The sequence below is a fragment of the Passer domesticus genome, chromosome 19 (assembly GCF_036417665.1).
Source record: "Passer domesticus isolate bPasDom1 chromosome 19, bPasDom1.hap1, whole genome shotgun sequence".
NCBI lineage: Eukaryota > Metazoa > Chordata > Aves > Passeriformes > Passeridae > Passer > Passer domesticus.
In genome coordinates, this window is record NC_087492.1 from 6,559,023 (window position 1) to 6,585,286 (window position 26,264).

Here is a 26,264-nt window from a genome sequence, read left to right on the forward strand (position 1 = left end):
ACACGTACACAGAGGCAAAAGCAAAAGTCCACAATTAGAGATGTCAGACCTTGTTTAACTACATCTTAATTTAATCCATTTTATTTTATACAATTCTACATCTGGATCTCATTTTCTGTATTCCTGTAGGTATTCCGGGTCACTATTAAGAACCCTTTCAAGTTAGCAAAGTTCAGCCAAGTCTACCTTAATCCAAAACCTTTAAAAGAAACAATAAAACGCGAAAGGGGGTGGAAGACGACAGAGAAACCTGAAACAAAACGCTACTTTACCCCACCTCCTAATGCACCTGAAAGTCGGAAGGGACCGGCCTCCCAGCACAGATCCCACGCAGCACTTCCCCTTTCGGGGGCTGCTGGGGTGGGAGTTTTGAATATTATATATCTATATTATATATTATATCGCTCCCGCACGCCCGGCCGAGGGGAAGGGAGGGCGGCAGGAGCCGGGTCCCGCCGCCGGCCCCCTGCGAGCATCCCCTCACCTCCAGCGGGAATGCGGCTCTGCCCAGCATCAGCGCACCATGCCTCCGCCTGCCGCAGCCTCCGGCCGGCTCCACCGCCGCCTCCGCGGGGGCCAGGGTGGGCAGCCGCCGGCTTTCGAGCCAATTTATTTAAACGGGAGGCAGCGGCGGGTTCGGAGAGGCAGGGCAGCGCCTTCCTGCGCCAATCAACTGGGAGACACGCGTGTTGCAATCCCATTCACGGCGGGAGCAGCACCGATACAGCGTCTGACAACCCCCCCGGCCCGCCCCGGCCTTATCTGTAGCCCGGCAACTCAATTAAACCGTGGGGCCGCAATTCCCCCGGGGACGGTCCCCCGGGGGCAGGGGGAGGGAGGCCGGTCTGCGAGGACTTTCCCTCGCAGGAAACGGCACTTCGGGGCTCCCCCGAGCCAGCGCGCAGTAAAGCATCAATATTCCGCTCATCTGTCAGATCCTGGACAGCAGGAGAGGCTGGAGAGCCCGTGAATTATGTAACGTGCCCTCCCGCCGCCGCGGGGAGATGCGCCGCCGTGCCCCCCGCCGGCCGGGACGCCCCCGCGCCCCTCCGCCGCTGCCCTCCCGAGCCCCCCTCTCCGCGCACCGGGCGCTCGCCCCTTCCCCACCCCGCGGGACCCTCCGCCGCTCGCTCGCTCCCTCCCTGCCGGCCGGTGCCACCGCGTCCCCTCCCCTGGCGGCCCGGCGCGGTGCCCGCGGCGGTCGCAGGGCGGCGGCCGGAGCCCCGCGCCCGGCGGAGCGGAGCGGAGCAGAGCGGAGCGAGGGCCGGCACCCCGCGGCGGCGGCGGGGAGCGCCCGCCCGCCCGGCCGGCACCACAGCGCCCCCAGCCCCCGCCGCTCCGCGCCTGCACCGCCAGCCCGCCCGGCGCCCCCACACAAAGTCCCAGCACTCGGTAAACTTTCCCCGGCTCCCGGCGGAGGAAAAGCGGCGGGGACGCGGCGGCGGGAAGGGGGCAGGCGGCGGGGAGGGAGAGGGAGGAGGCGGGCGGGGGATGAGCGGCGGCCGCCGGGAGTCCCGCCGCGCCCGCCGCCCCGCACGGCCCCGCCGCCGGGGGGGAGCGCGGAGCGGGGAAAGAGCAGCCCGGGACGGAGCGGGCGAAGCGGCGGCAGCCCCGGCAGCGGCGGCTCCGGCGCCATCTTGGGCTGATCGATGAATTGAACAAAGAGGATCAATTTCCGATGGGGCCGGTGATCGATGGCGGGGGGGGCGGAGGGAGCGGAGCGCCGCGGCCGGGCGGAGCGGGGGGTTCCCTTTAGGCGGCGCGGGCCGGCAGCGGGAGGAGGAGGGGGAGGCCGGGCCCGAGGGAAGGCGGAGAAGGGAGGGAGGGGGGGTCCGGCGGCGCGGCCCGGCCGGTGCGGCGAGCGGGGGAGCCTGACCTGCAGCTGCTGTAAATCAAAGCGCTTCCAATATTGAAACATCGATCCCACATTGGCCGCCATCTTGAGACATATTGAGACAGAGTGAGCGGCTGATAGAGAGAGAGGGGCTGGAGTTCAGGAGCCGGGAGGGAGGGGGAGGGAGGGAGGGAGGGAGAGAGGGAGGGAGCCGGCGGGAGGGGGGAGGAGGGGCGGGGGGGCAAGGGGGAGGGAGGCGGGCAGGGAGCGCCCAAATCCCGGCCTGGAGCCCGCCCGGAACACGGACTCAGCCCGCGCGCTCCCGGGGTGGGGGGGGGGGGGAAGGGGCGCCGCGTCCGCGCGCTCCCGGCGACCCCGCACCCGCGGGGACACGCGGGGACAGCGCGGGGACAGCGCGGGGACAGCGCGGGGAGGGGACGCGGGACGCGCGGGGACAGCGCGGGGCGCTGCGGGGACGAGCGCGGCCGCGCCGCGCGGGGGGATGCGGGGACAGCGGCGCGGAGGGGACGCGGACGCGGCCGGGCAGCGCGGGGATGCCGGGCAGCGGGGGGATGCGGGGCGGTGCGGGGCGCGGGTGCATGGCAGCGCATCGCATCGCCCGGCGAATGGTGCCCGGAGCCGCGGCGGGGGGGAGCCCGCTCGGGGAGCCGCGGGGCTAAAATTAGCCGAGTGCGGAGAGTTTTGGGGAAGCGGCAATGAAAAAGTGCACCGAGGGCAGCGGGTTCCCGGTGTCCGCGGCCGTCCGGGAGCGCCTGGAACGGGATCTCTTCAGGCGCTCCCTGCCAGGGCCGGTGCCGCCGAGGGGAGACGGATCGCACGGAGGTTGGAAATTCAGGTCCCGGCCCCGCGCAGGATAGCCATAGAAACGGAGATTAAAAGGATGGAGTAACTTATTTTGTTCTAAACAATAATGTTGCTATAAATACGAACATTTTTCTTGTTCCCTTCCTGAAAAGCAAAGAATATTTTAACAGGCTCATCTCCTAACAAAACAAACCAGCCTGCAAGATACCTTGCACCCCTCGAAATCATTCCCTGTTTTTACTGGGAAATGGGCAAACCCACGGTCTGTACCTGTCCCCTCTGGAATCAATAAAGTGCATGGTATTTTTCCAAATAAGCTACTTTTGCTGTTTTGCACTTCATCTGTAAAAGGAAAATATCTCTTCCCCCCCAAGTGAGCGATTCTAGATTTTTTCTCAAATTGTATTTGATCACCGAGTGAATTTAGTGCTCGCTCAAGTCCGTGGGCTGACTGCTTGGAAATGGCTCTGCCTGTCTTTGGAGAAGTTACGGCAGAGACAGCAGCAGAGCAATTGCCACAGATTATTTCCCAATCTGCTGCCGGCCTCCTTTGGAAGAGCACCATCATTTCAGCCTCCATTTCCACTTTTTGCTGAGGCTGCTGCTTACAAAGATACTAATTGCGATGGCGGGTTTTATGTTAATGGGTTCCACGTAATGATCAGCTCGACGACTACAGACCTTCAGATTGTTGGTTGGCTGTGCTGGGAATAAAACTAATGGCATTTGGTTATGAAAATGTCAGACCTCTACGTGGTGATCTAAACTGGGGGCCCAATGGGACCGAAATCCAAGAGCCTCCACATGACTGCCGTGGGGCTGGACCCAGGGATGCCCTTGGAGAGGAAAACTGCTTCTCCCCCAGAAGTGCCATGCTTTGAGGGAGGGCAGCTCCTTGCTGGGATGATGCTGCAGAGGATTGGGGTGCCTGGCTGGGGTACCCCCTGCTCTGGGGAGAGGGTGTGGGGTGCTCGGAGCGACAGCCGGGCACGGAGCAGGGATGGAGCTGCGCGAGCCTCCGAATTCTGACTAACGCCGTAACCGGTTTGGTAGCTCTAAAATAGGATTTTAATCCTGGGAAGCATCATTTCACATTCCAGTGATCTAATCAAAATCCTTTCCTCTAATCTCTCCATGGTCCCCCCTTTCTAGATGAAAGAGGCTGGAGTTCCTGTCTTCACCCTTTCTCCGCTGCCTCCCTGTTCTACCAGTCTGTTCTGTGTCCAGGCAACTGCAAAAAGACATTTCAAAGGCTCCTGCCGTGCCATGTAGATGTTTTCTCTTGTTAGTTTGGACTGCAGGTGTGTAAGCCTCAAGGATGAAGTATCGTGGTGCTGTTTTAGGTTCGGGGCACACAGTCATGGCACAATAAATCACACAGGAACGCTCCGCTTTGAACGCGCGCGCACAGAAAAGGGAAAAGAAAAAAGCATCTGACCTGAATCATTTTCTGGAAACACATCTGGTTAAAATCCAAAGTTTTAAATTGAGTAATATTTTAAAATACATTTGGTAGGTATTAAATTACAGTGTTATATCTGGTAATATTTATGATACTAATGTGTTAAGCGGAGGTTTATATCTGTCAAGAAATATGAATGATTGTCATATGGGGTAACAAATGAATCCTGATATAAATAACATTTTATGATATTTTTAACATTATTGTAGTCTTTTTTTTTTGCAGAAGTTACATTATTGCCAATTTGAAATAAAAGCTCTGTGGCTGCATACCAAAGCTTTTAGCTATGTAATTTTGAATAAGTATAAAGCAGTACGGCTGATTTGGGGAATTACTGAGAAACCTTAACTCTGCTGGAAGACAAACGCTGAGCACCTATAATTCCTATTGTCTTCCATGCAGGATCAAGTCCCTCGTTTGCCATTTTGTGTGGCAGCAAGCCCAAGGAAATCTTGCTTGACAGCTCTGTTTTCTCAAAGTGCTGCATTTCTTCGGGCTGGATTCTGCAAAGATCCTGCAGGCTACAGAGCTCCTTGGAGCAAGTGATAATGTGCTTTGTGTTCCTGCTGAAATGTACCTGTGTACAATGGGAAAGAGAGCTTGGAAAACTGGGTGCAACCCTGGCAAGAAGGTGGTTAGAATAAAGTTTTATTGGGTTATTGTGTTTTGAGGAATCATTCTCATCTGTTCGTTTGAGGAAGGTTTTTCTAAAGTTAGACTTGATCTGTGTAAATGCTAACTTCTTCCAATGGGCACTAATAGAGCACTGAAAAAGGAAGCACAGTGGATTTGAAGTTTAAATCTCAAATGGCGGCAGCAGCTAGTACTGCTTGATACATCCAAAATAATTTTAAGTATGTTGTACAGATTTCTTTTGGGGAATTGGGTGAAAATCGCATTAAAATTTGTTGCTTATTAATATCATAAGATCTCACTGAAACAGCTCTTTAATTAACATATTTGCACTTTGGAGTATCACAGAAAATTATTCTTGTGATTTTAATGTCATCATCTGGAACACTGAGGAAAATGGATCTTTATTCCAAAGGTCCCAAACTGTTGGGAACAGTTCCCTAGCATGGCTGCTCCCCTGGGCATCAGTCTGCATTCATGAGGATATTTTGGACAGTGAGTCCAGTATTGATCACTGGACTTGGGCTTCTCTTTGCCTTAATGAACCTGGTTGATTTTCTTGGCCAGGGCACTGAAAGATGAGGTGCTGCTTCTCCCAGCACCTGTAACTTTTGGGTCTCTTCTCCAAGGATTCTTGTATTTTTTTTCTTCTCATTTTCATGTAAACTGACTCCCAAATTTATATCAGTGCCCTAAAAGAATTCCTCCAGAGCCTTCTTTGTACCTCTGTCTGCTCCTTGTCCAGCCCCTTCCCTCCCCACTTCATGGCTCTCATCTTTCCATTTCCTTCAGCTGATTCTTGTCCCTGGTTCCTGTGCCTGCTGGAAAGGAGCTCCTCATTCCAAAATCCCAGCCCTCTCCACTGTGGAAGTGCCCTTCTGTTCCCCTTAAACCGGATTTGGGATATCCTTTACTGCTCTGTGCCATTGCACAGCAGGATTCCACAGGGATGGCAGGGAACAGAGACAGCCAAACAGATAATTTATGTTCCTGGGAGATTTAGTCCAAATTAAGATCAAAACTCATATATGTCTTCCAAATCACCGATTTTTTTTCCCCCAATTATTGTCAATGACTCTAATTCTGCTTGATTTATATCCCTGCTAGTAGCCAGAGGTTTTGCAGCACATAAATTGCCTGAGGGTTTGGCCAGTGATGTGGATGCTGTGACATGTAGAAGCTCAGGAAAGCCCCTGAGCAGAAAATGGTTGGAAACAGGGAAAATAGCAGGGAGAAGTGTCCCCCATGCCTGCACACGATTATCTGGGTGTCCAGCTGTGGTCACTCAGCTGGATGGACCCCTGTTTTCTCAACCAACATGGCAGTTCCCACATTCTTTGGTAAATTGGGGAAGTTTTAGCAGAAATCATATAGATGGCAGCACACATGATCCAAGCACAAAATCCTGTGATTTCGGTTAGCCCGTGAGCACAGATACACTCTGGCAGGTGGAAGAGAAGAAAGCAATTCTCACAGAGGGCAGGGAAAACAGCCACAATTAAAAGCAAAGTAAATTTGTGTGGTGTGGTTACTTGCTGGTTAACTCTGGAGACGTTTATGAGGATCCAGCATAACCCACAACAGACCTTCCTTGAGGATTTGTGGATTAAGCCACACCAACACAAACATGGAATGGCACTGCAGGGGTGTCTCTGAATGTGCAGCAGGAGGTACTGAAGACCCCAAAAGAGCTCCCACAATATTTCTCTCAAACAGCTGCTTTTCTCACCAAATGTTCCATCCAGATGCATGGTTGTGTTTTGGTGAACATCTGGAACAGCAGAAAGAATTAGAGGAGGAAAGGATCTATTGGGTTATGCATTCCCTGGAGCTGGAGTGAGTAAATTTGATACTGAATTTCTCTCAGGGTATGGTTCACCCCAGTTTTAATTTGTCAGCACTGTCCTTGCCTTCTCATCCTATATCCCATGCACAGGATGGTACCAGAGCCAGGATTTTGTTGGATGGGAGGCAAATTGAGTCTTTTTCTGGCCTCATGCTCTATGAAGTACTCTTCTCTCTCACTTAGGCTGGTCTTGATTTGGGAATTTAGCTTTTCTGCCCTCTAAAGGGATCAGCAGACAAGTTAGTAGATTATATTCCCAGGAAAAAAATCCCACCTTTTTTCTCACTTGAAAACTTTCATGTTTTTTACCTTTTACTGGTTTCTCTTAGAGGTTTGGGGGTTGGGTTTTGCACATCCTTTTTTTTTTTTTATGGTATTTATTTTGCTATTCCTATCATGAACCCTCACCCACTTCATGCAGCCACTTCCTCACTTCAGGTTCTTGCTGTTCCCCTCTCCCTCCCTGCTCAGGTCCATTTTGGCTGTGCTTTTCCTCCACTAACTCTGTCCCAGACAGGTAATTCTCCCAGTTTCTGCTGAATCTTCAGCTCCAATATTCCACATTTTACTTTAGAATAAGCATCTGAAGCCTGTATTATTAGTTTAAATGCTTTTTTGTGTTCTGAACCTCACCTGGGCTTATTCTGTTTGTTTGTGCCGCTGTGCCAGTGGCAGGGGAGCTGGTTTGGTGGCTGTGGCTGGGGACAGCAGCTGTGACATGAAAGGACTTGGTGACATGAGAGGACTCCCTGGGTCCTGCCTCAGTTTCTCCATGCTGCACAGCACCAGTGGGCACTCGGAGATCAAAATCTCGTGGTGGCTGTGGGGCACCTCAAGGGTTGCAGGGCAGAGGAGGAGGAGGAGAAGTACAAATAAAACAGCTCAGAGCTCTCTCTTGCCTCCAGTTCCCCTTTCCTTCCCTTCCACAGAAGTGGGTGAGTGCAGAGCTGAGCTGCCGTGGCAGAGGAAAGAGAAGAAAGGTTTTTCTTTCGCTTTCCAAACACAAACACTTCACGTGGGTCGGAAGAAGGGAACATCCCTCTGCTCCTCTCCTCAGCTGGGCTTTCTGCTCCCACTGTCCCCCAACAGTGGTGATGTCCCTCGGTGGGTCCCCCATGGGCACCTGAGTTGTGATCTGTGGTTTGGGTGTCTGAGGTGGTTTGTTCTCCAGTCATGAGGGTGAGGTTTCATTTGGGGAAGCACATCTTTTCTTAGAAATGTGAGCACTGTGACTGACTTAGCACAACTGTGATTTTCTGCAAACACAACTGTGTTTGGGGTGGTTGCATGCGAATGCTGGGGAAGGAGAAACAGTAATTCTGAATTAATGCACAAAGGGAGAAAATAGACTCCCTTAGAGGAAGCCCTGAGTTCACTGCAGCTGCCACACGCTGGCAAAACTGATGCTGTGTCCCACAGGAAACATTTCAGTGTGGAGAACCTCCTGTTTGAAGAGATCATACCTGTGCTGTTGTGACACATGAGTGAGCCAAAGTGCTTGGGGGAGCACATCAATCCATTCTTTCTTTAGTAACATGTATGAAATAAATTGGGTTTTTCTCCCCCTGGTGTTGCATCATTTCCTATTTGGTGTCCAGATGGTGACAGATTACCAAACAGGGGGAAAAAAAATCCATGTAATATTTTGTATCTAAACATTACCTTCTTCTTTGAAATAAGGAGATCCAGTTTTATTCTGGCCACGATTCTCTACATTTATGTGCTGGCCCTTGTCTGCATCTGCTTGGCATTATCCTGGATTGGGGCTTTAACCTGCTATGAATCCAAAGAAATTATATGGAATTGATGGGATCAGTGTGAATTTCCAGGGGTGTAGGCTAGTGCAGACTCCATCCTATTAATCTTGTTGTGTTCTTTCTGTAAATAACAAGCTGGATTCAGCCCAACAAGAGTGAAACAAATTGGAAGCATTCATAAAGAGAAGTAAATGGCTTTAAGATGTAAGAATAATGTATTGGTGGGTTGTCTCCAAGAATGCAGTTTTTAAAGGTACCAAAGCACACACAAAACTTTAGTTTAATGTGTTCTTAAGTGGCTGCTGTGTGGGGCTAGCTGCTGAAGCAGGGCCATGGGCATAAGACCTGCTTTCATGAAGGGATTATATAAAAAAGGAAAAACTGCAAGAAGGAGAAAAATGTTCAAGGGCAGCCAACCTGGAGGAAACAAATATAATTTAGTTGTGCGAAGTGTTTATAAATGCAGTTTATGAACATGTATGAAAGAGTAATTTTTTATTTTTCAGACTGCAACTGCAACACAGAAAATAAACAATTGCTTATTTGTCCTTTTCAGGGACTTTTAGAGAATACTTTGCAGTTTGGCTACATATTTTGACCTGCTTTTTCCTGTTTAATAGCTTGTTATTCTGTTGATTATTTCAGATTAGCTTTTTGTGTGTGCTCTTCTTTATTTGTGATTGATAGGGAAACATTTACATGTTTTAAAAAACAAATTACATGGTTTATCTGAAAGTGGGAATTGATTTTAAATTTTGTTCAAAGTTTCAGATTTCTACATGCATGGGCTACCAAATTTGATCTATCAGTCTCACTCCTTGGTTCTCTTGCATCATCAGAATAAATGTGAGATGACACAGAATGCCTGGAATTGCAATAATGCAGTGTAACAGAACTGACTATCAAGCTTCATATATAGATTAGATTAATGCATAAATCTAATTTGATATTTTACATTACAGAGCTAATATTTTACAGATGTAATGCCAAGTTGTTAAGTAAATGAAAATCACGGAGAGTCCAATTCTGAAAGGATTACTCAGGCAAAAATCCCTGCAGTCAGAGGGAGTATTGCCTGAACGAAGTCTGCAAAATTAGAACTAGAGCCATATTCCCCAAACAGACAAGCAGATTTATCTGTGAGATCTGCCCAGGAGTTGAATTCTTGTAACAATGAAAGATATATAGGGAAAACGAGCAAGTAGGTAACCTGAAATATAAGGAGAGACTGATAAGATCTGAGCAAGCACTTGTGTGGTTGGTGATGTCAACAGGAGCCCAAGTTGTTTTAATAAACTTGTTCATAGTTGTCCTATAGTGTGTTTTATATACTGAAGTACATAGATCACGTAAGAGTTTAACAAGAAGAGGATTCATATTAAATTTGCACATAAAATACCTCCGTGAAATATGTGAAATGCTTTTCTTTTTTTTATATGATTCCAATAAAACATCTATCATAAAACTCTGCCCTCCTGCTTCTTCATATCCAGTTTCAGCTGTTGCTTTGTGTTTAGACTTGGAGCTCATGACACTTGGCAGATATAATTGTGGGGCACTTCTAATTGGTGAAGAAAGACCCTGGCTCTGCTTGCTCGCTCGGGGGGTATAAATCAGGAGGAACCCCACCAGAGCTGGTGAAATGTTGCATCTCTGCAAGAGGCTCTTGGGCCAAGTGATATAAATGCTTGCAGCTCCTGTGGAACGTGCAGTTGTGTGGCTGTTTACAGCTGCTCAGGGTCTGCCCCACTGGTCGGATGGAGCCAAGCCAGGGATGATTCCTGCCCTTTACCATGAGTTTTGCTCAGCGTTTTGCGCTGTAAATTCTCCTGACTCTTGCTGCCAAGCTCAGCTCCCTCCTTCACAGTTTCATACTCTGAGTGTGAACTGATACTGGTGGAAATCCAAGGGTAAAAAAGTGGTGAGTATAAAGCACAAATCTGTAGCCTGGATCTGAGAGGAACAGCTTGACCACAGAGGAAGTTATTTGCACAAAAAGTATTCAAACAGATATGCACGGTTTACATGTGTTTAGTAAATCTTGTCTGAAAACTAGAACCAGCTGTATGGTGTGTGGAGGCCCCGATCCCAGCCCCTCCTGAGCACTGCTTTATACATGTGGATGATGCATTTCCAGTCACTTTTTCCATCTTTTAATTTGGGGGCTGCTAGGGACTGAAACACGAGGAGAGGGATTTCCATCTCTGTCTGCAGCGCTTGTCAGCATCCTCAGAACCCCTGCTCAGGAAACATCCCCACCACAGCCCTTCCCTGCTTCCCTCCACCTGCAGCCCAGGTAGGGCACAAACCCCCTGTGGTATCTCAGGGGCATGAAAGGAGCTTTTCATGCCAGGCTTGCCATGATCCCAGGGCATTATCCTGCATGACAGCAGCGAAATTGATGGAGCCACTCGGGTTCACTCCTAAATGAGAGATAAACCAGGCCTGAAAGCTAAATTTGCATGCCAGATTAAGAAAGTTGTAGATGCAAGCAAGATCTTTTTCCTTTTTTTCCCCCTTCTTTGTGTGTGTGTGTGTGTGTGTCTAACTATGCAACAAATTTTGTAGCTGAAATTTACATACTTCTTGATTCATGAAATTATGAGCAGCTGCTATTTTGCTACATTCTTAAATTGAAAAGGCAGCGAAGAAAAGAACAGACACATTAGGCAAACTCCATCTGCCCCTCATGTCTATCACTTCCCTTCACTCTCTCCTTTGCCAAACAGGATACAATGGCATAATCAGATGTCTTGGTTTGCCTGGGAGAGTCCCCAAATTCATATAGCTGTCGCCTAAGATGGGATTTTTTGTTTTTCAGACAACTTCTTGACATGGTCTCTCGTTCCCCCCCAGAAACGTGGATACATATTTACAGAGGAAACAGCAAAGCACAAAAGAGCTATGGGGAGAGAATAACCTTCAAGATGGTTTACAGGCTTTTGGAGGTTCCTGGAAGTCTTCAGAGATCATCTTAGGGACCTAAGGGTCGCTGAGAATTAAGAAGCTTTCTTTTTTCTTTTTTCTTTTTTTCTCCCATCTTTTTATTCAAATTACAGCATGGAAAGGTTTCAGGGTGAGAGGGTAAAATACATGATTCATAAATAGAAAAATGGAATTTGCTGCTACCCTTTGCCATGACTCCGAGCAAATCCAATCCACAGGTAGCTCCATGCTTGGAGAGAGGAGCTCTCTTTGGAGATGAGAACTTCTACTCTAGAAGTTTGGCCCTTACTTCACACTAAATGCCACTTTACAGATCATAACACTGCATTTCATCATGGTGCAAATGTATTAATTTTCCAGTTTGGAATTAAAAGATGGAAGCTCAGAATTTTAGACCTATTTAACACCTGGTTAAACACTTAACAAACTAGTAACAGCTGAGTGCATCCCTGTTAAGTGGAGTTTTTTCCTTTTTGTTGCCCCACTTAAGAAACAGTCATTGTCATTCAGTCTCATTAACATAAATAGGTTCCCTAGGAGATGTCCCATTAAAGTGGCCATCCCTATTAAGCATGTCCCAATTAAGTAGTGTTTATTGTATGGCAGGTTCCAGACCTCAAAGCAGAATAATTTTCAGTTCCTAGAGGGAAAAAAATAAGTCAAAGAAATTACATATTTAAAAAAGGCTTAAATTGATACAAACTGATAAGAGCCCAAAAATGAAAAATGAGGGCTGACACTTCAGCCTTTTGTTTACCCTGTAATGCTGCTTTTCTGGTTTTGAGTTAAGAATGTAGCCTACACCCTAACTATGAATTTCTTGGCTTTGATTTGATTGTGTCATAACTTAATGTTTTATGACTTACAATCACATTAGTCATAGGAGTCACTCAAGTTTAGAGATGATGGAAAAGACGTAGGGGATGGACAAATCCATACTGGGGAATAGTCTTGTGACTGAAGCAGTGGGCTGGGACCGAGCTCGCTGTCCAGGCCTGTGCCAAACTGTCCTGCCTCACTGAGAGCACAACTGCAAGGCTCTGTTCTCAGCATTATTTACATACCTGAACAGACATTTAAATATTATTTTGTGCACTCCTGTGCATACATAATCTATTTTGCTCTTAATCAAGGTGGATTTAAGTCGGGGGCTTATTCAAGGTGTTAAGAGACAAGCTCTGGAAAATCTTCCTGCGTTGGCTGAGGATGATACAACTCAGTGTCTGCTGCCAAAGGCTACCCCTTATCCCCCAAATTATATTAGTGTCAGCCACTTCAGCATAAAATCCAGGTCTTTAGCACAAACCTGCCTTCAAAGAGCTGAAATTACCTGCCTTGATTTTGTCTCAAAGCAGGGGAGAAGCAGGCAGGTTCTGTCTGTGCCGTGTCTGTGGGAGGTGACCTCCAGTGCAGAGACTGAGCAGAGGAGGAGGAGGAGGAGGAAGAGGATTAATGCCATCTTCAACAACTGAAGGGAGAGCAGCACATTTACACTTTCTGCCAGGGAATTTGCACCTGCAGGAACAAGACATCCCTTGTGTAGCTTTACCCCAAATTAGACAACCTGTCCTTCCTCTGAAGGAGAAGTTTGTACCTGGGTGGAGTTCAATAAATAAATAAATAAATCATGTTCCAGGGCCACAAACTGAAATCTAGTCATGACAGGACCTCCAGAATTTCCCTCAATACAGGTAAAAATGGAAATGCAACAGATTCAAAGCTTGTCAGAAAATGGAATTTTGATGTGTACACGGACATGACTTCTCTGCATCACCTTATTTTGGTGTTTCAGAGAAACAGACAGTTTGAGTCACACCAACTTATTTTCTTTATTTAACAGAATCACAGAATCATTTAAGTTGGAAAAGAACTTTGAATCCAGGTGTAAACCCAACAGTGCCAAGCCCACCATTAAACCATGTCCCTAAGCTCCATGCCTGGAATCTTCCATGCTTCCCTGAAAAGCAATGTACACCTCTTAAATACTTTTCCTTGGTCTCAATAGTCACTTTTTTTTTTAAGGAATTATCCCTGGAGTACAGTTTCATATCAAAAGATGTGATTTGCACAATGGTACACAAGTGGTTCACACATTTTAATACACAGCCCACACTCTGAAGAACCTTAAGATTCCTTGCATTAAATAAGAGGCACAGTACTTCAAAATGAGGGTTTGTGAGTAGGTGGTAAATTTTTTTCTGGGTCACTGAGTAGCAACTGGATGCTTTGAAAACATCTTGCAGGAGCCAGGTAAGCTGTGGTTGAGCGATGCAGGTGCCCTACTGTGGTCAAATCAGAAAGACTTCTATCCTTAAGGCAGAAAAGCACTTACACCTGGTATCCTCATATCTTACTTCCAGTAAACAGGCGTAGAACAATGTGGCTTTGTAGTGCCCAGTAATAATATCAGGAGCTGGCAGCAAGAGGCTCTGAGAGTCTTTGCAGAGTTTGCTGGAGCCCTGCATAGCTGTGAGCAGGAGAAATGGTTCAGTCACAGGGCTCAGGGGCTCATCTCAGAACCCAAAACTCCAAAGCCTGCTTGGCCAGGGTGAGGATCGGCATGGGAAGTTCTCTCTCACTCCTCAGTGCCTGGTTTGAGGACAGAGGCTGTGCTCACAGCTGTACCCATCTGCAGGGAGTGCAAAACCAAACCCCAAAGAGCTGCTGCCCTGAAGACAAGATCTGAGCCCTTCAAACCTGATCTGAGCTTGGTGTTTGGGCTCTCCAATTCACCTGCTCTTTGTTAAACAGCAATGCTGTAACAGCACTTGCACACCACAAGAAGTGGTGTCAGTATTTCTGGTGTGAGACCATTGGTGTGGGGTTTAGAATTGCCCAGAACTTCCAGAGCAGGAGCCCAGGGCAGCAGAGGAAGACTCCAAAGGCTCTGGTGCAGAAAGGAAAGCCCAGCCATGTACCTGTGTGAGACTTGAATGTATTCTTTCAGCTCTGACACAAATCAACTGCAGGGCACTTTGACACATCCCAGCCTTTCAGAGTGTATTTTTTGAGCTCAGCTCATTATCTGAGCTTCCATTCAGATGCTCTCAGCACAGATGCCTTCCTCATCAGCTCTGCACTAAAACATACAGTAAGTGAAATTCTGCCATATGTTAATACATATGTTTCAGTTTCAATAAGCATTTGATGCAGGGCTGTTTTTATTTTTTTTATTCCCAGGCAACAGAAATTACAGAGTTTATACTATTACCTTCCCTCTTTATTTAAATGTACTAGTGAGCTTAAATAAACTAATTAAAGTAAGGTTAGCTACGTGCAGCATAACCTGTCACAATGGTGGAAACATGTATCGATTCTTAATGGTTCAGCATTTATCTGGTTGGTCCAAACCAGCTGGGGATGGCAGAGTCAAACTGTCTGAGACTCTCTGTGATGTTGTAAAATGATGGAGAGGCAGATAGCCTGGAGAAAAGGTGTAACCGGGATTTTCACTTCATCCCCACCTCAAATTTTCCCATCTGGCATATCACAACATAATGATGTGAGTGATGTCATCAAACTGGGAGAGAGGATCTGAATGGGGCAGTTTTCTCCTTTACTGAACTTTGTAATCTGGCCACAAATTGTAATTAGCAAGTGTCTACAGTTTATTCCTGGCAGAGGCTCAGTCCGTTTTCCACGGGCTGGAATCAGTCTGTTTAGCCACGATGATTCTTTTTGTTTGTTTGTTTGCAAATAAACTCTTGGAAAGATCCTGGGCACATTATGAGATTTACAGATCAGTTGCTCTGCACAAGCACAGTGCTTTTACAGCAGTGCAATACCTCTGAGTAATGCTTTTGATTTAACTAGAGCTACCCTAGATTTGCACCATTGTAGGAGCCAGATTAGGCCCCATAACTCTTGCACACAGACTTGAAAGCATCCAAGCAGTTATGAATGAGAGCAGCATTTGCAAGATAGAACAAAGAAAAACCAGCCAAAAAAAAATATCCAACTTACATCAGCTTTGCCTGCTGGATTCTTTGCTTTACAGCTAGAGAAATATCCAGGCAGACCCTCAGCTAGCAGAAGCTGGCACAGCTTTGTTAAAAATCAGTGGAGCTTTGCTGATTTATATCAGCTGAGAATCACTATCTGCCCCGATGACAAAATGAGGCATTGAAACAGAGTGGGAAGGCAATAGGGTTTATCTATGGTTACAGTATTAAAGCAGCATCATAAGATAAACTAATTCTGTGTAAAGCTTTCAAGAAAAAAAAAAGGAAAAAAAAAAAAGGAGGTGTCTGTGGGGATACAGCACTGACTTGGCTTTCTCAGTGTTAGCTTCTGATCACTGTGCCAAGACTGGCATCTTCCCTTCCCTCAACAAATCAGCTTTGCTGCTGCAAACTCTTCATTGACTGCCAATGCTGTGCTACCAATAATTTACCACGATTGGGAAACATCTCTGCTTTCGCTCTGCACAAGAGAGTTTGCTCCTGCATGCCTGGATCTGTTCAGTACTTACTTTATGAACTTTATTAAAAAGAATCAAAGGATTCTTTTGGGTTCATTTTTCATAAAATGTCTCAAGCATTTGATAAATAAATAATCTTCTACTTAAAATGGGCATGAATTCCCTAAAGACTCAGTGTTACAAGCAGGTATGTGCCAAGCCCAGCTCTCCTCCAGGGGGATGTATATATCTATATACCTGTAATTATAGGCTGATAATTATATCATTCCCTCTATGTATATCATCATTTGTGAATAACTCGGTAAGCTGGCAACACAGAAGGGCGGGACTGTATCATAAGCTAATAAAAAAAAAGCAATTATATTTTCTTTCTGATCCAGTTCTCACCTTCAGAGTGAGATTGGGGCATTGTGCAATAAGTGAGAAATGAGGAACCTCGGAACACTTGGAAGCAAGATAAGCATCCAAATGCCTGACTCTGTCATTCAGAGCTCAGCTGAACTGTTTCACTCAGGAAATTATGGGCTGCCATGGGAACAAAGGTCCCTTCCCAGATTACCAAAAGGAGCCTGAAGTGGGTCAGAAATGTTATAAGAATAGGCTTTCAAATGGCATTTATATTATTTCCCAGGTTAATACATGTTTGAATCTAAGCACTGAAGCTAATGTGAGCAATGTCATTTCAGCTTTATGCAACTCCTCCCTGCTGTACATGCAGTTCACCCCCAAAATGAATCCTGGGAGAAGCTCTCTCCACAGTCCAGCCTGCATCACTCACCTCGAGTTTTATAATAACTTTGCAAACAGCTCAAATAGGGACAATTTGTCATCTGTGTTGATGCAGAACCCTGCAGAAGGTGCTTTTAGAGCTGACATATCAGAAATCACAAAATTTTACATAAGCCTTAAAAATTCAATAAATTATGAACAAGTGCTTTTATTTTCTAATTTACAGTGTTTGTGCAAGTCTCTAATTCCTTTCCAAGATGCACAGTAGTGTGTCCTCAACTGAACCCTAACATACACCCACTATCTTACCCTCCAAATCCTTGGGATGGCTCATCCTCTGAACAGCCTGGAAACAGAGCCCAGTGTCAGGGTAGGACTGAGACTCCAGCACCTAAACCAGAAATGGAACAGATCTGGGCATGTGGGAGATCATTTAGTTGTGCTGAATGAAAGCACCAAAATCCCTCAGTTCTGGTAAATTATTGGTAGCACAGCACTGGCAGTCACTGCCAAAATTGTGTTGATTTGTCAAAGGAGGAAGGGAAGCCAATCCTGGCAGAAGAATTCTGTGCCATGGAAAAGAGAGAAAGGCAGTGTTGTACTTTTACAAACTGTCCTTAGAGCTCTAAGTGAAAGACAATTTTTTTGGAGGTTCAAGTACTGGGAGCAGAGATCACCAAATTCTCTGTCCAATTTATTACAACTTTCTGTCCCTGTGTCCCAGACAGAACTGCTTTACATGTGAAATGAAAATGACTGGAGTGGGACAAATGTGGATCCAAGCTCTCTGTTTGAAGCTGTGCTGGTTATCTCACTCCTAAGGTCCTACTCAGCAGAAACCAAATCAGTATCATCAGAGAGTTTATTTGCACTGGAGTCTCTGTGGCTGTTGCACACTCCTGAGAGGTCTGTGGGAGCTTTTCCTATTGTGTCACTATTACTGCTTTGCCCTGCAACCAGAAAAATCATAAATGAAACATGGCTCAATCCTAAAGGTGCTGCCTCTGGTTCAGCAGAGGGAATATCCTGAATGTAAACACCCAACGATCAGGGAGGCTCCTCATCAACTCATAGCTGAGCATGGCTTATTGCTTTGCCAAAAAAGTTGGCGATGGGAGGTTTGAATGAGGCTCAGATGAAGTTTCTGCTTTGGGTGATCTGTCCTCTATTCAGAATGTGCCTGAAGGGAGAGTGCACACAGAGAAGCAACAAAAGTACCCAAGTTTTGGAAGGGATAAGACCCCCTCCCTCACACATTTGTAGTCCGTAACAAGCTGACAGGGATGACCCCAGCTGTACCTGCAAACAGGTTCTGGGTGTTTCACCCACCTTTGGAAAGGTTTCTCTCCCCAGCGAGCTGCCCATGTTCAGTTCATACCTGTGTTTGTGGGCTCATGCAGCCGTGTGTGTGCAAGGGAACACAGCCACTCCTGAGTGCTGCAAAAGTGAAATGGGTCCATTTTCCCTGCCTTTGACAAAAATGATTGCCATGCTTTTCTACACCTCACAGATAATTAATATATCAAAGGACTCTGAAAGCCTATGCTTGGAAAATAAACAGTTCTCACTGAGGAATATGTCCACAGCCCTACAGGAAAAAAAATCTGGTTTGGATAATATTAAAGTCTGAAGGACTGAAAGTTGGCTGTTGCATGCAATAGAGTAATTCAGTGACTGAGAGAAGTCTGTGTGATAACATCTGCTGAGAGTGGTGTACTGTCAATTCAGAGCACACCAGGATAGGTACTGAAGTGGGTTTTATTTGAGAGAGGATTTTTTTTACCCTTTGGTCAATAAACGTAAGTTAGCCTAAAATAACTTAAAATCTTTCAAAGGAGTATGGTAGGCATATACTTGTTACCCTCCCAGAAGTAAATATGATACTCACTGAACAGGAGTTAAATACTGGGCTGGAACAGGGCTCACGTGTTCTTGTTCTATAAAACTCTGGTTTTTGCTCCCTCCCATGTACAGGGTAGTGCAAAATGCCACAGCAGCACTTTCCTAGGGTTCTATGGTCAAGGACACTAAGAGTCTTCACAAGCAGGAATGAATATTGGCCAAAAAAGAACTCTGTAAAAAGGTTAGGAATTAATATGACAGTATAACACATGGGGGAAAAAAAAATCAGATACAGTTGATTAAGAAATTTTGTGAAAAGTGTCCCAAGTAGTATTTATTTCTTTGTTCAAAGTAGATTAGATTAGTAGTATTCATTAGAGCTCCTGTTGAGTTTATAGCAGTAATAATTCCTAGAAAAATGTATATAGTCACCATAAATGTGGAATATTAGTGTGTTATTCTACTATTGAAAAGGGATAATACACATCCTAAAATACCAAAGTTTTGGGGGTTGTCAGTATTTTTACTAAACAGAATAAAATTTGGCTGCAAAAATTGACTATTTTAGAGCCAGTGCAGCTCTGGAGAAGTGAGAGAGCATTTGCACATCTCCTGTTCACGAGCAAAAAGAAGAGTGTTCTCCTCAGGTACATCTGTTGCTTTTTAGTTTTCAGCTGTCCAAGCTCAGTGAACCAAGCCTGGCATCATTCACTCCTTTATTAAATCACTTATTCAATGAAATTGTTCCAGGCCAAATGATCTTTCTTTGCACGGCACTAACAATTCAGCACTTTTAGCAGAAATAAAGGAGTGAGGAGTGAATGCTTGGAGAAATAACTGTGTTTTGTGCAAAGCTCTCTCTGCAATTCCCTCCTGCGGTGGCAGGAGAGAACGATAGAAATCTATCTGCTCCCAAGGTGAATTTCGTGATAATCTCATCTTAATAGGGTGGGGGCCTTGCAGGATGGGGAAGGTGAGAAGTTTCTTGCATTTCTGAGGGCTAGTCTGGGCTAATTCCTTTGTGCTTGTCGGGAGGTATCAATTCCTGAAAAGGGAGTTTCCTTTCTCTTTCCTATGACTCGTCAGGACGGTGCCTACACGCTTAACATATCTACATACGGGCTGACTTCCCCGCCTGCTTGGTGCCTACTGGCCCCACTCCCTTATCTAATCAAGGTTCAATCAAAGTTAATTAGGGATCTAGTTTTCTGTTCCTGCATTAGGCGTAAAGCAAAAGAAGCTCCTGGGCATATCTGATCAAGGAGCTGATCTGTGTTATAACTATGTAATAACTGGCACAACTGTGTAATTACAATACAGCCCTATCTCAGGTTACATCATTATCATTATGCTTAACACTGAAACAAAGTGTGGTTATCATGATTGGTGTCAACACATTTGTGATGTGCCACCCAGGAAGAGGAGGATATACACATGTCACCCTAGCCCTGCTTGAGCCTGGAAAAGAGTTTGTTCCTGCAGACAGGGCATAAGGAGAAAAAGAAATGCACAGAACACCGACTATTGGGGGTTAAATTTTACCTTCCTTTACCCTTCCTCTTCCCTCCCTATGCCAAGACTTTCACTGTCAATGAGGACTTGACTCTGCAGTCACTGATAATAAAATGTAATCTACCTCCGGGTGTCTGTAGTCTATTTCCACAGGGTAGAGATCTGTAAAGTTTCAAGAGCAGTGTTAACTCAAAGGATTTGCTCTGAGAATGGATTTTTTAGTTTTATTTTTCTGTTTAAATGATAGTTTAATTAACTAATATGTATCTATAAATAGGAGATGCTGTGGAACTTGTAAGAAGTGCAATTCACTTGAAGGAAAGCCAGTATTGAAAATACAGTTTCTGCATCTTCTCCTTCTTGCTGAGATGAGTTATAAAATATTAGAAAAGCCATATTGCACAGCTTTTAGCCACTAATATTTATGTGCAGTCTTAAATATCAACAGCTTCAGCCATTTTTTGTTAATGTTAGGTCTGGATGTGATTTCTTAGCTAAAGACAGCTTCCTTAGCTTACCTCATATCACGGCATCTGGTATCTCTAATTGGAATCATTTTCATAATAACCATGAGCAATATACATTACCATCTAAATATGAAGGCTGGCTGCAATACAGACTTGTCTACAGCTTTTTAAGTATCCAGGATCCTGTCCAAAGCCCCTTAGACTCCAGGGAAAGACTCCTGCTGATGTGTCTTATCTAAATTAGCTGCAATGTATCAAAAAATTCTCCTAGACTCCATATAGGAAACCAGAAATCTATTCAATAATAATAAGTTTCAGGGCAACTCTGTCAAACTCCTCCAGAGGTGGTGTCCCATTGTGTCACTAAATCCGGCCTGATTCAGTCAGGATTTAGGTACTTGCACAACTTGAAATGCCAGAGTAGCTCTGCAGACTTTTAGGGAAGTTCGAGGCATTCAGTAGGCTGTCTCTCACTAGTTTACTACTTACAAGTACTTAATTGTTAAACAAATTTTACTGTTTCATTAGTAATAATAGAAAATTAACTAATTAATAGAGAAACACATGCTCAATACTAATTTTTATGGTGGTATGATCTTGTTTTGAATTAATGTCAGAAAAAAGTTGCACATATGTAACAATCATAAATTCCTAAGGTATCCACAGCCAAAGTTTTCAGCTACTCATTTAGCAGTAGACATTTATGTTAAGTTCCAAGTGTGATGTTTTATATTAATCTCAATCAGCAGTTCTCAATAAGATAAAAATACATCAATTCACCTCAGTCTGGAGAGTTTCTCCAAAAGGGACAAATCCTACTGTCAAATTAAAGGGAAAATAAGGGATTAGAGTCCCCTAACAATCACATGTACAGAGTTTGTTTAAACTGAAATTTTACATAAAAAGGTGCAAATGCTTTTAAAGAGAACCATCCCAGATTGCATTTTCTTGCTCTCTCCCATATAATTGTAAACAGCTTTGATTTCAAAGGGAAAATCAGACAATTATTTTATAATGAGAGGTGTGGTCTAGTGATTCGAGCATCAGACTGGCAGCCAAAAACCACTGGAGTTTTAATCCTGGCTCTGACACTGACACCATCTACTGCCTTGGGCTAATCACCATGGGTTTGACTGAGATCTGCTCCCTGTGGGTGCAGGAGGCAGGGACAGCTGCAGAATTCCTGATTCAGAGCTCCAGAGGTGAGCGAGAACCTTCCTGGTGCTGCTCCCAGCTCCTGCCCAGCACGTCCCTGAGCTGAAGGGCACCATCCCTGACCAGAGGAAGACATTAAACCCACACAATTTCACCTCAGGCAAGATGAGGTTCAGGAAAGCCATAGCTGCTAAGTGCTGTCAATAAAAGCTTTAAAAGCTCTTTGCATAAGCATATTTGAGTAGGTCTGTGCTTTGAAGAAAGCCTGCTGCTTAGGTCGAGGGATGAGTAAAGCCAGTCTTGCACTTAGAACACTCCCGACACCTGGGGAGACTTTTATTTCCTTTAAGCACCTTGTAGTTAAATTTTTAGTCATTGTTTTCTTTCTTCCTGTGTTCACCCATCCCCCAGTGACCCCCAGCTTTTCCCTGTCCTTAGCTTCTCATTACAGTTCCTCCTGTCTCATTGAGTTGTCTGATTTCTTGCCCTTGATTAATACAAACACAGACAAAACTCACATCCTTGGGGATTTTAATTGGAAGCTTGATAGCCTTTTCTTCTCTGCTTGTACATTTTCCATCGCTTCAACTTCCTTGAGGTCCACAGACAGATTTTCAATCTCCCCCTCACATTCACCATCATGTTCTTGATCTTTGCTTGCTTGGGGCTTGACTCCTTCTAATATAAATGTTAGGCATCTTGCCATTTCAGATGACAGATCAGCTCTTTGATGTGTCTAATTATGATGGAGAGGGGGCAGAGAAAGCAGGACCTCCTAAAGCCAGGATAAATTTGCTGTCCATATAAACTCTGAGCAGCAATGTGGCCCTCTGCTTCCCCTCTGGTATGTGACAGCACGCTGGCCTCAAATCCTGCTCAACCTGAAAGAGTTCCATGAACATCCTGTACAAAGGAAGATTTTAGTTTTGAACCTTTTTGATTTGAAAGAGGAAATCTGGCAGCAGCCAGGATGCCAGAATGATGGGGAGGGGTAGCAGGATGGGGAGTTCCACCTCAGCTTTGCATGGCAAAAGCAGAGGTGGCTGACGAAAGCAATCCAGTGAGAGAACCTTGTTCCTCCACCTCGCCTCACTCTCCCTCTGTTGCCTGCACAGAGTAGCAGCAAACTTACACTCAGTATTTATGTTGGTGCTTTGCAAAAGTCATCAAACTCAACCCCACAACACATTTCAACACTGAATTTTCAGTCTGGTTTTAGGGATGTTGCTCAGAGAGAGAAGCTGTGCTGCTCTGAGGGCTGGAAGCTTTGGAGGACAACAGGTTTCAGTCACTTTTCTTGCTCTGAAGTCATTGAGACACTCAGGGCATCCCATGCCATGTTCTCTCACTTCAGTTAAGACCCTTTGGTGAAGCAGGAATAGGGGACTCACTCTGGAGTTTGTGACAAGCAGAGCTGAATTCAGCTCTCAGCTTATGTTCAGGACTCTACCACCATCCCCCTCATTGTTTGGGGAGAAGCCCTTGTTCGGTAGAAGGGAGAGAAGATTGGACAGGCCATTTAAGACTGAGATCTGTCTAAGGGCTGTACTGCTGAGCTGTACAGCTCCTCTGGCACACGTGTTTGCCCACAGAACCCAGGTACAGCTTCTACCTGTGCTGCAGAGACGTGGCTGCCCTGCTCAGACCAGGGCACAGCTGAGTTGTGTGCTTTATAAACACATGAAAGGCCATGGTCCCAGCCCTGAGGTACTTGAAGTCATTAGTAAATCTCACAGACACTTCTTAATATGAATTTATTGTTGATCTGTCTGCCCCAGAGCTTGAAATTCTTTATCTGCCAAACAGGCATAGCAGGAGTTTCAGCATTTCTTCCCATTATAATACCCAGGTAAAATGCTTCAAGCCTGACCTGCAATGATCATCTCTGAGAAGAAAGTTTGGTTTAGTCTTCCTCCTATTCAGCATTCAGCCCTTGATCTTTTTACCAAAATGGGAAATCAGTACTAGTGAAATGAACACTGATCAACACTGACAAAACCTTTCACCTCATTTCGTGTGGTGAGCTGGGGTTGCATTTGTGCTGTTGTCCTTGAGCAAAGTCTTGAGTGGAAATGTTCCTCTGGCCTCTCTTACCCCTTCACTTTCCAGAGCAAATGCAGAAACCTGCTTTAAATGAAGCAGCCCTCAGGTGAAGGGAGGCAATGCTGCAGTGTGCAGAGTGACAGTCTGAAAGGCAGCAGGGAAGGGGATCTCTGCAGCAGCGCTGGAAGGAGAGCAGGGAACATCTATCAATATTTACTGAGCAGCATTGCTTTTCCATTTGGTGTTTCTCAGCCCTTTCTCTTTACAGAGACCTGCCCTGTAATGGCTTTGTCATTATTCCTGTGCATTGCTAAGCAAGAAAGCCAGTTTCTGGGTCTGATTTTTGTTGACAGGGCTGAAGAAGATTGTGGAAGCCTTTCTCTCCATGGGTTCTTTCTGCACACCCTAGAGAGGAGATTAATAGTTTCTGAAAGCATGTCCACCCTACAGAAAGGTCACCACAGTCCTGGGGAAGATGAATAAATGGGGGTTTATCAAGGCTCTGTGGTAACATGGGAAGGACCTCTTCCAACAAAAATATTGCCAAAAAATTCTTAACAGTGGCAATTTCAGAGGAGCTGGAGGCAGACAGGTGATGTTCTGGGTTGTCATTTTTCACACAGTGCAGCACAGTCCAATCACTTCTACAGGTGTATTTTTTTAACAGTTTTGTTTGTATCAAGTGCTTGTCACTGTGTGGCCTGTGACTTGTGGGACATTCTGATTGAGGCTGTAGGAAAACTTGTCCCTGTCACCTTATCTTCCACAGACAGTCAGCTATCTTTTGGATTCACTTGGAGCTGTGAGTTTGGGCACGATTTTGCTTTAGTTATTTTATGCCAACTCTATCACCTTAATATTTATTGTTTTGGCTCTGGACAGTAGAGCTAATTAATGTGTTATCTACTTTGAGTACCCTCTTAGTGTTTCACACATCTTTTGGGGTCTGATATACTGAGATTCCAACAGTATTTACTTCGCCATAAAGTAGAATAAATCTACCAGGAAAACCAGCAGGAGTTCAACTAGAGTAGTGGAAAAAAAAATCTTCTTTTTAGGTTTTCCATTCCCTGATTTAGGCTGGGGTAGCCACATTGTCATGTGTGGTCTTTCTAAGCAGATTCCATACATTTGATGTGTACACACAGATATGTGCAGACACACAGCGTAGGGCATTATCCTAAATTGCAAAATCAAATTACCTGTGCTAATATTCATTTAAAGACACAATGTTAAATAGTCGTGTTGTTGGAAAGAGAGGGAAAAATGTCTGAAATGGACTGATGCAATTTTGTCAGATTATCATAAACTCCCAAAGCTAAGCTACAAGAATAGCTGATCCTGACAGATGCTTGCAGTTGGAGTGCCCACATAGGGAGAAGTCTGATTATGTGACGGGTGGGAGGCAAAAAGACAGAAGAAAGTTGATTTGCTTTATCCTGTCAATCTAATGATTCACTTTGCAGGTCACACTTTATCTACACACAGTGTTTATTTAGACAATGAAACCATCAGTGTCATTGATAGAATCTAACACGCCAACAGAGATATTTTACTTTCTTGGTATTTTTTATTGTTCCTGGAGCATGTAATCCTGCCACAGAAGTCTTTTTATGGAAATAATATTTTGTTATAAGCACTATCATCGTGTATTGTAATTATTATTTTGTTTTACCCTGCCCACACACAAAACTGTTTGCATTATATTCCATTGAAAGATACATTTTAAGTTCTCTCTGGTAGTCATGAATAATGTAAATTGACAAGAACTATTATGGAGGCAGGTAGACAAAGAAACAGAAAGTTAAGTGGTTTCCTTTCTTTTTATGGCAGAGTGACATTTACCTGTAAGTGCATTTGATTTTAACACAATAGGATGAGTCTCTGCTGTGCTGGATTAGGATTGAGGCATGCGGAGGAGTTCAGATAAAGAGTGGGCACTGAGAAATGCCCTCGCCAGACCTCTCCAGGGAGGGTACTTCAGCAGCAATAGCATGTCAGAATGTCTTTTTTTTTTTAAGTCCTTGCATCCAGCTGACAAAATCTTTCCTTGTTTCTGTATCTATAATTCCAAGAGATCTCTCAGTGCTTCCCACAGCTGTCTAATACTTTGTGCTTGTCACATCACTTTCCAAAAAAGGGTCAATGTCACTTTCCCACCCTGACAGACAGAAAATCCAAGGCAAAGAGAAGCTGCAGATGAATGGGGGTCACTTGGAGGCCCAGGACCAGCTCTCCCTGTGTGTGTACCCACGGCCCGGATTGGTGCTGCCTCTCACATTCCAGCTACAGATTCCTCAGTTCCCCTTTTCCTCAGACTTGCCAGAACTGCACTAGTTGGGTCTCCTGCAGTTACACTGAATTTAAATCAGACATAACTCCAGTGGGTTGGATTCTCACTTTTGCAAACGGGAGTGTTCCCCCTAAAACCAGTAGAGCTCATTTTTAGGTCTGAGAAGGTGTAGCTGCTCTCACGTCTATAAACACCCCACTAAGTATAAAATACTTTATTTCTCTAGTGTGACACATTTACCACCTTCCCTGAGCCAGCTTTTCCCTGCAGTGTAACTTTCCACATCCTCAAGGTTACACGGGGTAAGAGGTACAAAAGCCACTCAACCCTTGTCTCCAGTAAAAACCCAACCAACCAAATAAACGAAAGCAAACAAAAACCCAAGTAGGCATCACACCATGATGGAGACATTCCCTCCCCTAGCGGAGTCACAGGTCTGCAGGTGGAGAGCTGAGGTCCTTTGGGAGAGCTGACATACCTCTGCTTTTACAGAGGAGCAA

General features: G+C 45.3%; 1 protein-coding gene and 2 long non-coding RNA genes across 14 annotated transcripts in view; 1 reads left to right on the forward strand and 2 right to left on the reverse strand.

Annotated features, from left to right (window-relative positions):
• CUX1 (cut like homeobox 1) overlaps positions 1–26,264 on the reverse strand; it is a 307,940-nt gene that overhangs the window by 268,552 nt on the left and 13,124 nt on the right. For 4 of the 12 annotated variants that reach the window (XM_064394622.1, XM_064394618.1, XM_064394623.1 and 1 more), the window contains exon 1: positions 1,877–2,019. The exons of the other annotated variants lie outside the window; for them this stretch is intronic. In XM_064394622.1, coding sequence (XP_064250692.1) covers positions 1,877–1,939 — 63 coding nt within the window. In that variant the 5' untranslated portion in view covers positions 1,940–2,019. Of the gene's footprint in view, positions 1–1,876; positions 2,020–26,264 lie in introns of those variants that run through there. 12 annotated transcript variants of the gene reach the window in all.
• LOC135283630 (uncharacterized) lies at positions 1,150–9,330 on the forward strand. Its single transcript, XR_010349313.1, has 2 exons — positions 1,150–1,392; positions 3,812–9,330. It is a non-coding gene; the product is annotated as an uncharacterized LOC135283630 (long non-coding RNA).
• LOC135283632 (uncharacterized) lies at positions 12,843–20,680 on the reverse strand. Its single transcript, XR_010349318.1, has 3 exons — positions 19,837–20,680; positions 18,341–18,525; positions 12,843–17,402 (listed from the first exon to the last, which is right to left on the reverse strand). It is a non-coding gene; the product is annotated as an uncharacterized LOC135283632 (long non-coding RNA).